The sequence below is a fragment of the Clarias gariepinus genome, chromosome 8 (genome assembly GCF_024256425.1).
Source record: "Clarias gariepinus isolate MV-2021 ecotype Netherlands chromosome 8, CGAR_prim_01v2, whole genome shotgun sequence".
Taxonomy (NCBI): Eukaryota; Metazoa; Chordata; class Actinopteri; order Siluriformes; family Clariidae; genus Clarias; species Clarias gariepinus.
In genome coordinates this window covers 14297474-14313945 of record NC_071107.1, presented here as the reverse complement: position 1 = coordinate 14313945, position 16472 = coordinate 14297474, and the positions used below count along the sequence as shown (strand labels likewise).

Sequence of the window (16472 nt, the reverse complement as noted above, 5' to 3'; positions counted from 1 at the left end):
AAAATAACCTGGTAAAGAGGGCAAATTAAATACTTAACATAAATGAATAAATGACGTAACTCATCCCATAACCTCATACTCCAGTACATCTATCCTGAATGGCAACTACGCTAATTCTCTCCATCTGTTCTGTATTTATCTACCCATCCTGAGGGTTCTGGAGATTGTGCCAGCTTTAGTACACAAAGGCCAACCCTGCAAGGTTTCTGATGCATCCAGAAAAGGACCAGCTCCAGCCGGATTCTGCTTTATGATGGTTAGAGCTACACATGCTGCTCCTGTGCTTCCAGTGACCCAGACCCCATCTGCCCTCTGCATCTACTGACTCCCTGTGCTGAACTGGACTTTACAGTATGTTCATTTTAAATAACTTCTGTTATATTGAACTTTCACCTGCATAACACACATGATGTTATATGATTTCTATCTGTTATCACCCAAATGAGGATGGGTTCCCTGATTGAGTCTGGTTCCTCTCAAGGTTTCTTCCTATTGCCATCTCAGGGAGTTTTTTCTTGCCACTGTCGCCGTCACCCTTGACTTGCTCATCATAGACATTTCATTCAACAATCATTCATTCATCTCATTATTACCTACAGTAGACACATTTTTCTCACACATACACACTTCCAAAAATTTTCTTTAAAAAATTTTTTTTTTTCATGTTTGTGAACCTGCTTTGAGACAATGACCATTGTTAAAAGCGCTATATAAATAAAATTGAATTGAATTTCAAAACTTTTATATATATATATATATATATATATATATATATATATATATATATATATTTTTTTTTTTTATTTTTTTTTCAGGCTGATAACTCGTCTGCGCAGAGGTAGGTTTTGGTCTCGCCCTCCTGGGATGGTCTTCATGAGAGCCGATTCCATCATGGTGCTTGACGGATTTTGCAAAAGCACTTGACAATACTGTTCTTGCAAGAACTATTACAGAAAGGCTGTCCTGTTTTTTTTTTTTTTTTTTGTTACGTAATTACCTAATTCTATACGTGTTATTTTATAGTTTTAAAATCCCCAGTATTGTTGTAGAATGTAGAAAATAAAATACCAAACAAAAACAAAGAAATTTGCAAGTGACCCCAAACTTTTGAATATATCAGAAGTTTGGGGTCACTTGCAAATTTTTTGGTTTTTGTTTAGTATTTTATTTTCTACATTCTACAACAATATATATATATATATATATATATATATATATATATATATATATATATATATATAAAACACCAAATTATATATATTATAATTATATACACCAAATTTCTTACCTAATGGTTGACACACATCTGATGGTGTTGACATCTATGTATAAAACAAAAATTATGTTTGTTTGTTTGGGCAATGGGCGGTGGGCGTGGTGTGGCCGATGGGCGCTGGTGTTTGCACAGGAAGTCATATGAAATTATCAGCTTTTATACAGTATCATGTTGACGGTATTGACAAAATTCCATGTTATGTTAGATCTGAAAGGGGTCCTTAAAAGGGGTTCTTGGAGTTTTGATCACAAAATCTTTGACTGTGTTGATAGAAATTTAGGACACAAATTTAGCAAATTAAAGATTAGAGTTAAAAAATAATAAAAAATTTTTTAACAGCCATTAATTAATTAACAGGTACTTATTTTATTTAGCATGCAATGTGTGATTTTTTTCATATATTATAGACAGAATTATAATTACTATTAGTATATATATATATAATTATAAAATTATTTAATTTATAATTATTATATAGAAAGGGACACTTAATCAAATCAAATAAAAATCAGTAGGATTGAATGTGATGTGTTGATTTAGCTTGTGATCTTCTTCTTTGTCTTTTCTGCTGTTCCCTTTCAGGGGTCGCCACAGAGAATCATCTGCCTCCATCTAACCCTATCCTCTGCATCCTCTTCTCTCACACCAACTAACTTCACGTCCTCTCTTACTGCATCCATAAATCTCCTCTTTGGTCTTCTTCTAGACCTCCTGCCTGGCAGTTCCAACCTCAGCATTCTTCTACCGATATAATTACCATCTCTCCTCTGAACATGTCCAAACCACCTCAATCTGGCCTCTCTGACTTTATCTACAAAACATTTAACATGGGTTGTCCCTCTGATAAACTCATTCTTGATCCTATCCATCCTTGTCAGTCCCAAAGAGAACCTCAACATCTTCAGCTCTGCTACCTCCAACTCTGCCTCCTATCTTTTCTTCAGTGCCACTGTCTCTAAGCCATAGAGCATTGCTGGTCTCACCACTGTCCTGTACACCTTTCCTTTCATTCTCGCTGATACTCTTTTATCGCACAACACACCTGACACTTTTCTCCACCCATTCCAACCTGCCTGTACCCGCCTCTTCACTTCCTTTGAACACTCTCCGTTGCTCTGGACAGTTGACCCTAGTACTTAAAGTCCTGCACCTTCTTTACCTCTGCTCCCTGTAGCCTCACCGTCCCTCTTGAGTACCTCTCATTCACACACATGTATTCCGTTTTGATGTGGCTAACCTTCATTCCTCTGCTTTCCAGAGCATACCTCCACTTCTCCAAATTTTCCTCCACCTGTTTCCTGCTCTCGCTACAAAGCACAATGTCATCTGCAAACATCATAGTCCATGGAGACTCCTGTCTTACCACATCTGTCATCCTGTCCATCACCAGAGCAAACAAAAAGGGGCTTAGAGCCGATCCTTGATGCAGACCCACCTCCACCTTGAACTCTTCTGTCACACCTACAGCACATCTCACCACTGTCTTACAGCTCTCATACATGTCCTGTACCACTCTAATATACTTCTCTGCCACTTCAGACTTCCTCATACAACACCACAGCTCCTCTCTTGGCACCTTGTCGTATGCTTTCTCTAAATCTACAAAGACACAATGCAATTCTTTATTACCTTCTCTGTATTCTCCACCAGCATCCTTAAAGCAAATACTGCATCTGATGTACTCTTTCTAGGCATAAAACCATATTGCTGCTCACAAATGCTCACCTCTGCCCTTAACCTAGCTTCCACTACTTTTTCCCACAGCTTCATTGTATGGCACAGTAGCTTTATGCCTCTGTAATTGCCACAGCTCTGCACATCTCCCTTGTTCTTAAAAATCGGCACCAATATACTTCTCCTCCATTCCTCTGGAATACTCTCACTCTCCAAGATCTTGTTAAACAAACTAGTCAGAAACTCTGCCACCTCTCCTAAGCATTTCCATACCTCCACAGGTATGCCATCAGGACCAACAGCCTTTCCACTCTTCATCCTCTTCAACGCCCTTCTCACCTCACTTTTACTAATATTTGCTACTTCCTGTTCCACAACAGTCACCTCTTCTACTCTTCATTCTCTTTCGTTTTCCTCATTCATCAACTTCTCAAAGTACTCCTTCCATCTTCCCATCACCCTCCTGGCATCTGTCAGTACATTTTCATCTCTATCTTTAATCACTCTAACCTGCTGCACATCCTTCCCATCTTTATCTCTCTGCCTCGTCAACCTGTACAAATCCACCTCACCCTCCTTACTGTCCAGCACAGCATACAAGTCCTCATATGCTCTTGGCCTTTTCCACCTCTACCTTCACCTTACTCTGCATCGCCCTGTACTCCTCTCTTCAGTCCTCTCAGAGTCTCACTTCTTCTTAGCTAGCCTTTTTCCCTGTATACGCTCCTGGACTTCCTCGCACCACCAAGTCTCCTTGTCCACTTTTCCCTTACCTGATGATACACCAAGTACCCTCCTACCTGTCTCCCTGATCAAATTGGCTGTAGTTGTCCAGTCAACTGAAATCACATTCTGACCACCCGTAGCCCGTCTCAACTCCTCCCTGAAGACTACACATTCTTCCTTTCTCAGCTTCCACCACTTTGTCCTCTGCTCTGCCTTTGTCCTCTTCGCCTTCCTCACCACCAGGGTTATTTTACACACCACCATTCTGTGTTTTCTGGCTACACTCTTCCCTACCAACACTTTGCAGTCACTAATCTCTTTCAGATCACAACGTCGACACAAGATGTAGTCCACCTGAGTGCTTCTTCCTCCACTCTTATATGTCACCCTATGTTCCTGCCTCTTCTGGAAGAAAGTTTTCACTACTGCCATTTCCATTCTCCTTGCAAAGTCCACCACCATCTGTCCTTCTACATTCCTGTCCTGAAGACCAAACCTGCCCATCACATTTTCATCACCCATTGAAGTCTGCACCAATCACCACTCTCTCACCTCTGGGGATGCTCTGCATCACTTCATCTCACTCCAAAATTTCTCCTTCTCTTCTAACTCACATCCTACCTGTGGGGCATAACCACTAACAACATTGAACATTATCCCTTCAATTTCCAGCTTCAGACTCATCACCCTATCTGATATTCTCTTCACCTCTAAAACATTTCTAGAACATAGCTTGTGATCATAATCAAAATATTGACTATTTCTGAATTTTACAGAAAAACACAATATTATTTGCTAGACATGTTTTGTCCCAGTTCTCAAGAATGACTGTATTATTAAAATGTAAATAATAAAATTTGTTGCAGCCTGGTTTGGGGAGAAACCTCATAATGGAAGAGAGGTGTTTAGGGGATGAGCCAGGCAAATAATGACTCATTTAGCATTCCTATTGTGCCACAAAATGAAAGAGATTTTCTAGTTCAGTCCCGTTACTTTGTTTCAGTTTCAAAATGGTGTCAAATTAATTTAATTACACTTAAAAAATGCAGCACACAATGATAAACAAACAGTGAAAATTACTCTGTTCCTGAAAGTCTGTTGCAACATCCATTAATCCACATGCATTAATCCACAGTCACTTTCACTGTAACTCAGTGCACCCAGCTAGAATTTTACACACAAGTTTAAACTTATGCCTAAGTTAAGATTTAGGACAGTAATACTGTACTACTGTACTTATAATAAAAATAATAATAATAATAACAATAATAATAATGTTGGTGATATCTTATTTGTATCTTATATTCTGATTATATTGCATCTTTTGTAACATTTTAAACATTCTTAACATTTAATTTTTCCAATTTACAAATTTTCTGTTTTAAAGCACAAATGAAAAGTAAAGTTGTTTCAATTCACAATTAGATCAATAAAAGAAATCTGAAACGTATTTTCATACAGTATATGTATGACATCATATGACTTGAGGAGTAGTTCTCCACGCTTCCTGGATTTTTGGTCCTCAATTTTTACACATTCTTGGGTCTCATTTTCAGTCCAGTCCTTGTACCTGACCACTTTCAGAGGAACATTTGGTTTGTTAGGCCACATAGTGACCTATGAATCATTAATGCTTAATATATGTAGTATACAGTAGTGTGGCCAATGCCCAAATGCCAGCCACTGGACGCAGGATAAAATGGGAGGGTTACATCAGGGCATCTGGTGTGAAACCTGTGCCAAGTTCTGTGTGTGGATTGGATGGTCTGCTGTGGCAACCCCTTGATGAAAGCAGCTGCAAGACAAATAACAACAACAACAACAGCAACAGTAGGGTGGGTTATATCTGTATATACAGTATAAACTTAAGCCATGAACCAGATGATCAGGTTGGAACAAACCAAACGAAAAGGGAAATGAGGTTGCTGCTGAGGTTGTAACATAGACAACCAACTGTATATTTAGGCACTTATTTGCAGTTTAGCCACAAATTAGTTTCCAGCTTTTTATCGTAAACACAATCCTGTTTACCCGCACGACGTGACTTGTACAGTTTAACGGCTCTAGTTCCTGCTAATCCAGAAGCGTCACCGGTCGGCTGCAGTGCGCATGCGCAGCTTCTTGATCGTCGCTGTGCACGCGCGGTCTCCATCCAGCGACGGCTCCTCATCTTTTTTCAGAAGTTGGAGTTAAAGAGAAGGAGCTTTCTTGTAAATGAAGATGGGCGCTTTGAATCAACACGACAAGCTGTCCTGTCAGGCGAAGTAATTTGAAATGTTTGCTAACAGGCTAGAGTAGTGCAGGTTTTAGTTTTAGGCCTATTTTATGTTCTTTCTGTAAGCAGGAACAGGGTGTAGAGAGGCAGCGCGGCTGGGCCGTGACCGTTTCTGTGGTCTGACTGGAAGCTAGCTTAGCAGCTTTTCGAACAGCTTGGACTTCAGCATCCGTTTTCTTCTTCTTGTATTAGTTGGATACATATACACATTTACTGGTTATTACCTTCTGTCTGGCGAGGAGAAGTGAAATTACGTATAAAGTTGATTTTCTTGAAGAAGAACCAGCCCTCAGTTTACTGCTAAATCCGAGAAAAATAAACAGAAGATCGAGCTAACTGACGCGCAGGACTGTTGTGTTTTCACGGTTGATGTTTTTCCAATACCGTTATGGACGTGTTTATTGACAGAGCCTACACAGCTTTACAGTTTTGTTCAGTTCTCATACGGCTAGTAATTTCCGGTTTATCCAACATAAAGTAGACACAAATCTATCTTTTGTGCTTTTTAACTGCAGAATAATCATTATTTAATGCGTAGCAAGAGCTAGCTAGCTAGGTTAGTTAGCAAACTTAGTTGAATTACGGTTAGTGTTTGATTAAGGTTCATTTTTAGTTCTTCATTTTTTTACACTCTCGAGCGGCAAATATGTCGTTTTTCAACCTGCGGAAAATATTTAAGCTTGGCGTCGACAAGAAGAAAAAACAATACGAGCACGTTCACAGAGACGAGAATCCAGAGGAAGTCTGGGAGATTGTGGGAGAGCTCGGAGATGGAGCCTTTGGAAAGGTCTACAAGGTAAAATCAATAGATTTTTGTTTTTTTAAATCTGTAGGACAACACCTAGCCCTTTGTCACAAGGGCTTGTTGGTCAAGCTGCTGAGCTCACTTTAGCCATGACGTTTGTCTTTTTTTGGTCTCAATCTGTTGATTCTGACTCACAACATACTCTTACACAGAAGTTGTGGAGGAGTTTGCAAACTTGTTTATTATTTTGATCATATATCAGGATCATGCAGGGATCTCTAATCCAGTCCCAGAGGAACAGAGTCCATGGCAGTTTGGTGAATAGTCTAGTCAAAGCGATCTGATTCTACACATGGCTTGGTAGACATGCTACTCTCTTAGAAATGAAAGTACAACACTGTATTTTTTTTTTCATGTCACTGGTTTGGTATTGGTTTCGTACTTGTATTTTTTACCTGGGAAGGTGTATGCCGTGTATGTAGGTACAGTTTTCATCGATGTGTCATGTATCATGCATCTTAAATTATGTACATGTTTTCAAGTGGGAAAAATACTGCTTGGTACTGCAGTGTAATCAACCCAGTGACAAGGAAATCTGGTGTTGAGATTGTTGAAGAAGGAAATCACTATTGCAATCTTGAGCATCACAGTATGATTGGATTTGGCTCAGATGGTCATTGATTGGTATCGTATTGAAAAAGTGGGAGCTGTGTGTCTTTCATAATCACCAGCGAGTCTGAACTCTTCCTCCCCAGGACTGGTATTAATGACTTCTGCCTCCACTAATGTAATAGTCTCCCAGATTCCCCCTATTATATATGTAGGACACAAAAGGCTATCGATAGCAAGCCAACTTTTTGTCCAAAAGACAAAACCAGATCCAGTTGGATCTGGTATGCAATTACAGAGTGTTATAAATGATTTAGTGAGCATAATGACATTAAGACCACACAGGTTTCTGCCACACCTATGCTTTTTGATGAGTTTTTTCCTTTTTTCCCTTTCACCACTGATGCTATTTAAGGCGTTCAGCACCACAGAGGTTATTTGCAAAAACAAACTAGATAACGGTGTGTGGTTCACTGGGTGTTTAAACCCAAATAAGATTTTTGGTTTGCTGCATACTTGGTAGACTTTTAAAATGGTTGATCAATGTTCGTGGAAAAAATAATTGTGTAGATTGGTGGTATTAGAATAGGTCATAAAGACAGATAAGTGATTTGCTGAAGTTAGTGCTAACAAGTTTGAAATGTAAGCAAGTTATGCAAGTCAGTACTCCTGTGAATTGCTTCTCAAGCATGTATGCAAAATACGTCAATACTGCACCCCATCCTGGAATGCATTATCAAGTTGCATTATACAGTTGACTGGGTGTTCCTCAGATGTCACATTTATGCTGGTGTAAAAACTAAAAGCAGAGCGTAAATTAATTTTTTTAGTTGTTGTGTTGCAACCTGATGTCTATTCCTCAAATAGTGCACTTTCTTAATAATGTCTAAATTCTTACTGGGAATCATATTTACTGGATAGTGCACGGTCATTACCCATAATGCAAATCCAGTGTACAGTTGATCCATGTTACCTCCTCATGAAATACCACAATGCATGGAGATTTCTTGAAATTTAGTTTTTATTTAATCTTGTTGCTTAATAAGCTCTTAAGCTGATAATACATTTAATACCTATAATCCTAACATATTATTGTGTTTTCTGGTTAGTACTGTAGGTGATTTAAGCTGTTTATGTGATGGTGGCTTGTGATGATGTGTTTCTTTTGCGCTTGCTATTAAGTGGAGCCTGGTGTATCTCTTTCTGCTGCCTCCATATGCAAGATGGAAATCAGGAGTTATAAACTGGATGCAGACTAGAATTGCACGATTAATTTAAAAAAAATCACTATCTAGATTCATACATGCACGCATCTTATTTCTGAATAACTGCAACTCACTGCCATGTATTTTCCTGCATTCAGATCACGCTGCGTTCACATGCTCACTTATTTACTTGACAACATTCCCAGATGCTTTATCTGTCACACTTATTGGTTACGCTTACTGTACACTGTGTAAAACAAAACAGTATTAATAATATCAGGCCAGAGATTAGCGAATGATTCAGTCATATAACTTGATCACGTCTCTCATCTGTTTCACATTAACAGCATTCTACTTTCACTCATGTGACGTGTACCAAGGAGGTGGACCTAAACAAAATGTTGTATTATTGACTAGGGAAACTGTTTTGTGCTCATTTAATATTTGCTTGTTCTGGTTTTATTCCTGTGCAATCAAACTGTATTACTGCACACTCAAACTCTACTTCGACTCTCTCATGTGTTTGCATAATATCAGTATCAACTCCAGCCAATCAGAGGCTAGTGTCAGGACAGTACCAGCCAGTTAGAAGCTGGAGAGGGGGTATGACTTGTTTCTGATTGGCTCTTTGGATAATTGGCTCTGCATGTGTCAAACCATTATGATTTCTTCTGTTGTTGCGTTATTTTATATTGTTTTTACTTTTTATCAGCAAAAGAATCAATGTCTGACGTGCACGCACGCACACACACACACACACACATACTGTCTAAACAGAGACAGGCATGTACAATTCTATTTGGGAGATAACTTACTGTGTTAGTTAATTAAAGCTGACATGTTGATTACTACTACTTAACGAACATCGTGACGTGATTTACCTTGTGCTGATAAAATGTTGGTCTTTTGGCAGCTCCCATCGAGTGTTTGCCACAGTGAATCATCTAATCCGCACGCAAGTTGACATGATATAAAGTAATGCAAGTGATGATGATGTACTGTAGCTTTTTTACCTGGTGGTAAATTTAGGATGCTTTTAGTTTGCAATTACGTTAATGCTGTTGTCACAAGGTATTTATCAATGTTGGGTAAGATACTGTTGGATTACTGCGTCTGACTAGTTTAATCTTCATATAAAGATGTAGTGAAGTGTGAACAGGCGCATACTAATTAAGTATACTGACCAGTTAGGGAGCCTCCTCGTAGGTATCCCTTCTCATAATCTTTACCAGGGCAAAGCAAGGTGGATGGGTGTGGGAGAATGTGTCGTACCAGAGCATGCGTCACAACAAAGACTTTTCCTTAGGATATCCCCACCCTGAATGCAAACACCAGACTTTGAGTCGACTCCAAACTAGGCTAGCTGAGGCAATGAATGAGTGTCAAGGTGTACCAGAAACTCTGTCAGTGTGATAATTAATGCAACATTATTTTAAATTGTATGCTGTCTTGGGTGTAATAATGTGCTGTGGCAGTGTAAAAAAATATATTTTTATTAACCTCATGATATCCAGAAAATTAGCTGGTCTCCAGGGCGTCCTCCGAATATTGGATCATTATCACTTTTTAGTTAAATGTCTTTGAGACATTTTCATACTTTATTATATACACTTACTGGCTACTTCATTAGGTGTGCCTTTTCAGTTGCTCGTTAATGCAATTATTTAATCAGCCGATCACATGACAGAAACTTAATTCATTTTGACATTTAGATCAAGACAATCTACTAAAGATTAAACTGAGCAGCAAAGTGGTGAAAATGCGCTGTTGCTGCCAGAGGTTAGAGGAGAATGGTCTGGGTGGATTGAGCTGATGGAAAGGCAACACTTATTCAAATAACATCTTGTTAAAATCAAGGTATGCTAAAGTTGGTCTCTGAAAGCATCACACATCAAACCTTGAAGCAGATGGGCTACAGCTGCAGATGACCGCGCTGAGACCCGCTCCTGTCATTTAAGAACAGGAAACTGAGGCTACAATTCACATGGACTCTCCACGGTCTGACAGTAGATGATTGGATAAACGTTGCTTTTAGTCAGAATTTGGTGTAAACAACATGACAGCCTGGATCTATTCTGTCCTGTATAAATGGTTCAGGATGGTGATCATCGTTTAATGGTGTGGTTTAGATTTTCTTGGCACACTTTGTGCCATTTAGTATCAATTGATATATACATTTCGTCCCCCTGATCACCCTTAAATGCTTTTGTCAAAAGAAGAATAAGTGAGCAGCATTATCCTGGTCAGATTAGGAGGTTGTCTCAACTTAGTCTAAGTCTTAATTTCATCTTAACTTCCCTCATGTATGATGGTAGATTTCTTCAATCGGCTCCTTTAAGTTTCGTAAAAGCTGCATCCGTTTCCTCACAGATTACAGAAGGGAGAGGTGTTGGCAAATAAAAAGAAACTCGGTGCAAGTATGTATGATGTAAAGCTTTGTGTAAATAGAAAGTCTGAGCCACACACTTTTCCTGTTCTTTCTCGGTCCACTGTTCTGTGTTTTCGTCTCTATAAACATTACACTTGGAGCACTTTCCAAAATAGGCTTTACAGTCCCAGCTGTGTAGGAAATAGTTATTGGAATTGTCACTCCTCCCATTGCTGACTTAAAATAGATGTGCTATAATACACTGCTAATGGTACACACTCTTTATCACAGACTGTACATGAACTGAATCTGAAATAAATCTCCATTTGTATGAAAATGAATCTTTTTATGGGGAAAATTATGTCATCTGTGCTCAAATACAGTGCACAGAGGGGTTACTCGTGCTTTGTCAAACTGTTTGTGCCACACCTCTTGATGAGGTAACTGTCTTGTTTCCGCATTTTTTGTTCTGCTTTTCTAAACAACAATACTATTTTAAGCCTGCAGCAGAGTTACAGCAATAAATTTATTTGCAAAGACACACTAACAAATAGGTTTGTGGTTAGCTGCATGTTTAAACCTTACAAGTCGATAATGGGAATAGGTGTAGGTGAAATAGGTGGTTGACTGCAGAAACTGTGATGGCAGTCACTAGAGCTGAAACTTTAATTGATCTTTTTTGGTCGATTAGAATAATTGAATCATTGGGTCAGTTTTTGATTTAGAATCAGTTCACATTTTTTAATAGAAACCGCTTGCATCTTCTGCACATATTTTGCAAGAGAATCTCTTCTTCTTTTGAGTTCATGTGTAGTTGGTGCAATACCGCCATCTATTGGCATGGAATTGAGATTGGCATGAAAAAAACCAAACTTACTGTTCACATAATTTTTGATACTTTAACCACTTTAGGAAATGTAGCTGCGTAAAATAAGACAGTGAACTTGACAGTGCTATTGAATCAAACTGAGAAATACAATGCTCAAAAAAGTTAATCGAGGCAACTGTCTGCCTACGATTCACAGTTCTAGCAACCATGCCAGATAAATTGTATTTTGATATCTAAGAATTATTATTTTTTTTATTTTTAGGTTAAATTAATATAAAATATAATATACCTTATCTTTGAGAACTGCTATGGAAAAAAATAATGCATATTCATTCAGAGCTTTAAAGTGTAGCTTAAAAAAAAAAAAAAAACCTCTTCACTTATCCACATGAAACATTTTGGCTATTTAACGTAAATATAGAGTTTTAAACTTAAATAAGATTTCTGGTTCATGGCACATTTACGCACTACACTTGTTAAGTTTCAGTGGAACACTCTACAGCTCACTTAAATGTTAAGATCAAATGTTAGATAAGATCTGGATGTATTATATGTAGGTCAGATGAAGCAAAACTTCCAATTGATGTTTTGTCCCTTATAAAGTAAATAATAAAAACTAAACTAACTATGCATTTAACTCAAATTACAACTGAAGCATTGGGCCAGACAAATATAGTTTTGAATCATGTAGGCTGTTCCTTAGTAATAGTGATTTTTAAATACTGTATAGGATCATAAGCATACATGGTAAATAAAGGCATAAGTATATAAGCCACCAGCTTATGAGTTCATCTCTGGTGAGCTTCTGAACCAATAACAAAATTTGCTATTACACAGATCTATATCACGGTATAATGGAAAAGATATTTGTAGTATCTAAGATCTAGATGCTATTAACTTATAGAATATAAGTTAAAAAGTTTAATTACCTGTTTTGTTTCTTTTTTTGTTCTTTAAGACCACTTATTTTTTCTTTGTAAATTTCATATTGTTAAGCAGTTGTGACTGTTTACCTTGTTTGTGTTTTCTGAGTCCTTTAAACCATCTTGCATGTGTTTTGTTTCAGGCTCAGAATAAGCAAACAGGCATACTTGCGGCTGCTAAAGTGATTGACACCAAGACAGAGGAGGAGCTGGAAGACTACATGGTTGAGATAGATATCCTTGCTTCCTGTGACCATCAGTACATAGTCAAACTGCTTGATGCATTTTACTTTGACAGCAAGTTATGGGTAAGTAGCTTCTCTCTTTTTTTTTTTTTTTTTTTTTTAAATGTTCTTACCAAAGATCGTTGCAGTGGTTTTTGCACAAGTTATGTCTCAATAAAGAAATGCATAAATATGCACATGCTTCAAGATGTTGAGGAAGTGGGAAGCCATTTTACATGTGATGTAAGAACAGAGAATTTTAGTTTTCCATATGCAGAAGCCCTCAGGCATTTAGTAACAAATAAGTACACATAGCATGCTATCTTCTTCTGTTTCCTGAATTTGCAATTTAAAAAACGTTGTATGCTACTTAATTCCCTCCTTATGAGTGATGGCCTTTCGGTTTGGTTTAGTCTGTTTTCCACACATTCATGTTTGGATCTTTTTCATTCTGCCAGAGAACTCCTAAAGCAATCAGGGGCAGGTGGTTTCAGATGGCGCCCCCTTTATTCTCTGTGTATATGGGGGGATAATATACCGTTACAAATAAGCAAAGAACGTGCTTATGAATTAATTATGCACTGGTCCAGTTTGCTTTTGCAGACTTATCAGAGGAGATTAATGCAACGATTCCGATCAACACTGTTATGTTTACCCAAATCTGGGTGAAGGATTTCAACCCACTTAACTGTTAAAAGCTTAAAGTGCACTGAAAAATGCTTCTTCATAGCATGCAGTATCTGTGAGAGAAATTTAAAATATGAATTAAACTTTGAGCAAAATCTACACTATTGTCAGCTGGTCATTGGTGTTTGTCAAATTGTGTATAAGAATTTAAGAGAAAATAGAACTGATATTTACCTGATCTTTAAATTGTTTGTTAGTAGTCAGCCTATTACTTCCCCCCTTTCCTCATCATTGTGGTTCCTACTAAAGAAACATTATATACTATTTATATTGATTTTATTTCTACCATTTAAAGCCCCTTAGCAGAATGACATGGTGGTTTAAATTACAAAGCTTTTACCACATTTTGCAATTGTATACATTGCCAAAGACCACAATTTTACATATTGATGTATAAATAAATAGTAGCAGTCTCAGTGAATCACCAGAAGGCCTGATATGTCTGAATTTGTTGGAATTCGGGAAAAAAATTTAATCTGGAATAAAATTTTGCCTTTTCCCTGACAGTGTCTTGGAGTTAGTTTGATTCAGGGTCAAAATCAGCGTTTCTTTATTGTTTTTAGTGTTATTGTTTCAGTGTTTTGTAGTGAGTTTGTGACTGCAATTTTTTTTTTCTGGCAAGATAAATTAGTTCTAGGATGTGTATGTAATATTTTAATTTGTAATAAAGTTTGTTTTCCTCTTCCATCTGTTTATAGATACTTATTGAGTTTTGTGCTGGAGGTGCAGTTGATGCTGTCATGTTGGGTGAGTTTGAATGTTTTTGTTTCATACTAGAGTAAAAAAAAAGGGACCATTAAATCTTTTAAACTGTACTTGGAATTTAATGATGCCCCATTTCACTGAACCTCCCTGCCACACAGTAGGCTAAACCTGTTTCTGTACTGAAGAGATCCAAGCATGTAATTATTGCAGTTCTGGTTTCAAGGAGTGGTTACTGCGATTCAGTCGCCTTCTGCTGTATTATTTGAATGTGTTTTTAAAGCCTTCTGCACAGTTTTTCCACTAAATGTTTTGGCAGCAGATTATACTTGAAAAGTGGAAAGACAGACCATTTTGAAAGGCATTGCTGACACAATTACACACAGTAAATGGATCGTGTTTTTTTTTTATTTGTTTTTTTTTTAAATGAAGTAATTTCTCTGTGGGTCTAAAGTTTGACTTGTATTGCAAATGGTCATTATTTGAACACAATGTATAAAGATTAGATGCCCGATTGTACAGTTAGTCAAAGAGCATTTGTTTTTTTTTTCTAGTGTTATGTTTTTATCTCTATGTGTTATAAGTAAAATAGTATAGGTTTTACCTGTAGATCATAAAGATTAAGAGTTTGTGTTATTCTTCCTTTCTTTTTAGTTTTCCTCTTAACTATTTACTAACCCTTACTCATACTCACCAAGTCCTCCATTCAGGACTTAGTCATGGCTCCCTCACATGGCAGTCCCATGGGCAACAGTTTATTATAAGGGGAGATTCAACTAACAATAAACATAGCCTCTTACTTTTCTGCAACTTTTTTATTGACTTTAAGCCACTAATGAGGCTCCAAATTTAGAACAAACAAAACTCTTGTTCAATTCTTCCAGAGCTGGAGCGGCCACTGACAGAGCCACAGATTCGTGTGGTGTGTAGACAGTCCCTAGAGGCACTGTCATATCTTCATGAGAATAAGATCATCCACAGAGACCTGAAAGCTGGAAACATTCTCTTTTCAGCCGACGGTGATGTCAAGTTGGGTAAGGTTTTCCATTTGTCATTTGTGTTCATTTTAATAATTCATTTAATTTCATAAAAATTTCCACTGAGCAAACATTAATTTATGTACTACGTTTGACATCCAGGCTACGGTTAATGTTTATTGAACAAATCAATCGAAATCTTGTTGCCTCTAGTTTACTGGTCCTCAGGTATGTTATCTCTAATCTGAGTCAATATCTTTACTTAGCTGACTTTGGAGTGTCTGCGAAAAACACTAGGACTCTACAAAGAAGAGACTCTTTTATTGGGACTCCTTACTGGTTAGTCATCTGTTCTTGTATTCTCCAAAAGAAATATTGTTGAATATGAATACCACAAATGAGTGGTAGTTCCAAGAATACAAAAAACATAAAAAAAACAATAAAGCACTTTGCTATAACATTAGTCTTCTTATATTATTTTAATTTCTTTATGTTCTGTTGTCACCTGCTAATCTTTTTTCATTTTTTTTGTGTCTGTAGGATGGCCCCCGAAGTGGTGATGTGTGAGACATCAAAAGACAGACCATATGACTACAAAGCGGACATCTGGTCCCTTGGGATAACACTGATAGAGCTGGCACAGATTGAGCCGCCCAATCACGAGATGAACCCAATGAGAGTCCTGCTTAAAATAGCCAAGTCTGAGCCCCCTACGCTAATGCAGCCTTCTCGATGGTATGGCTGAAGAGTCACAGTTTATTACGTGTATATTAATATGCTTTGCGTTTATCAATTTGCTATAAGTAAGGCAGAATACAATTTAAGCATATACATTTATTGTTGCATTAGCCTTTTTTCTTTTCTTTATTTATTTTTTTAATAAGAACCTGTGATTATCTGATCTATTGATCTATGCAGGCAGCAAGCAGTTGAATGAGCAATGATGAATCAGTTTAGCAGCTTTATATGGGAAGCCTAAAAGTGCACACAGTTTACTTGATTGTGTTTTTCTAAATTTGAGTCATGCATTTTAATTGGATTCCTTGCTGGATTGAACAGGTCTCCGGAGTTCAGTGATTTCCTAAGGAAAGCTCTGGATAAGAATGTAGACCACCGATGGAGTGCACCACAGCTCTTGCAGGTAACGTATCCGTTAAAAAATCATTTGGTTTACGAGTACCAAGTATCATGTATCATGCATGCGCTTCTTGTTTTGCCGCCGAGCGTCACATGATCACAACTGAGCCAATGT

General features: G+C 37.6%; 1 protein-coding gene across 3 annotated transcripts in view; it reads left to right on the top strand.

The window, feature by feature from the left end:
- The first annotated feature begins 5785 nt into the window (after positions 1–5785).
- The window catches only part of slka (STE20-like kinase a), a 28585-nt gene continuing 17898 nt past the window's right edge, over positions 5786–16472 (top strand). For 2 of the 3 annotated variants that reach the window (XM_053502457.1, XM_053502456.1), the window contains exons 1-7: positions 5786–6747; positions 12774–12938; positions 14240–14288; positions 15128–15277; positions 15487–15559; positions 15761–15955; positions 16280–16361. In XM_053502457.1, coding sequence (XP_053358432.1) covers positions 6598–6747; positions 12774–12938; positions 14240–14288; positions 15128–15277; positions 15487–15559; positions 15761–15955; positions 16280–16361 — 864 coding nt within the window. In that variant the 5' untranslated portion in view covers positions 5786–6597. The remainder of the gene's footprint in view (positions 6748–12773; positions 12939–14239; positions 14289–15127; positions 15278–15486; positions 15560–15760; positions 15956–16279; positions 16362–16472) is intronic. The other variant, XM_053502458.1, reaches the window with a different exon arrangement.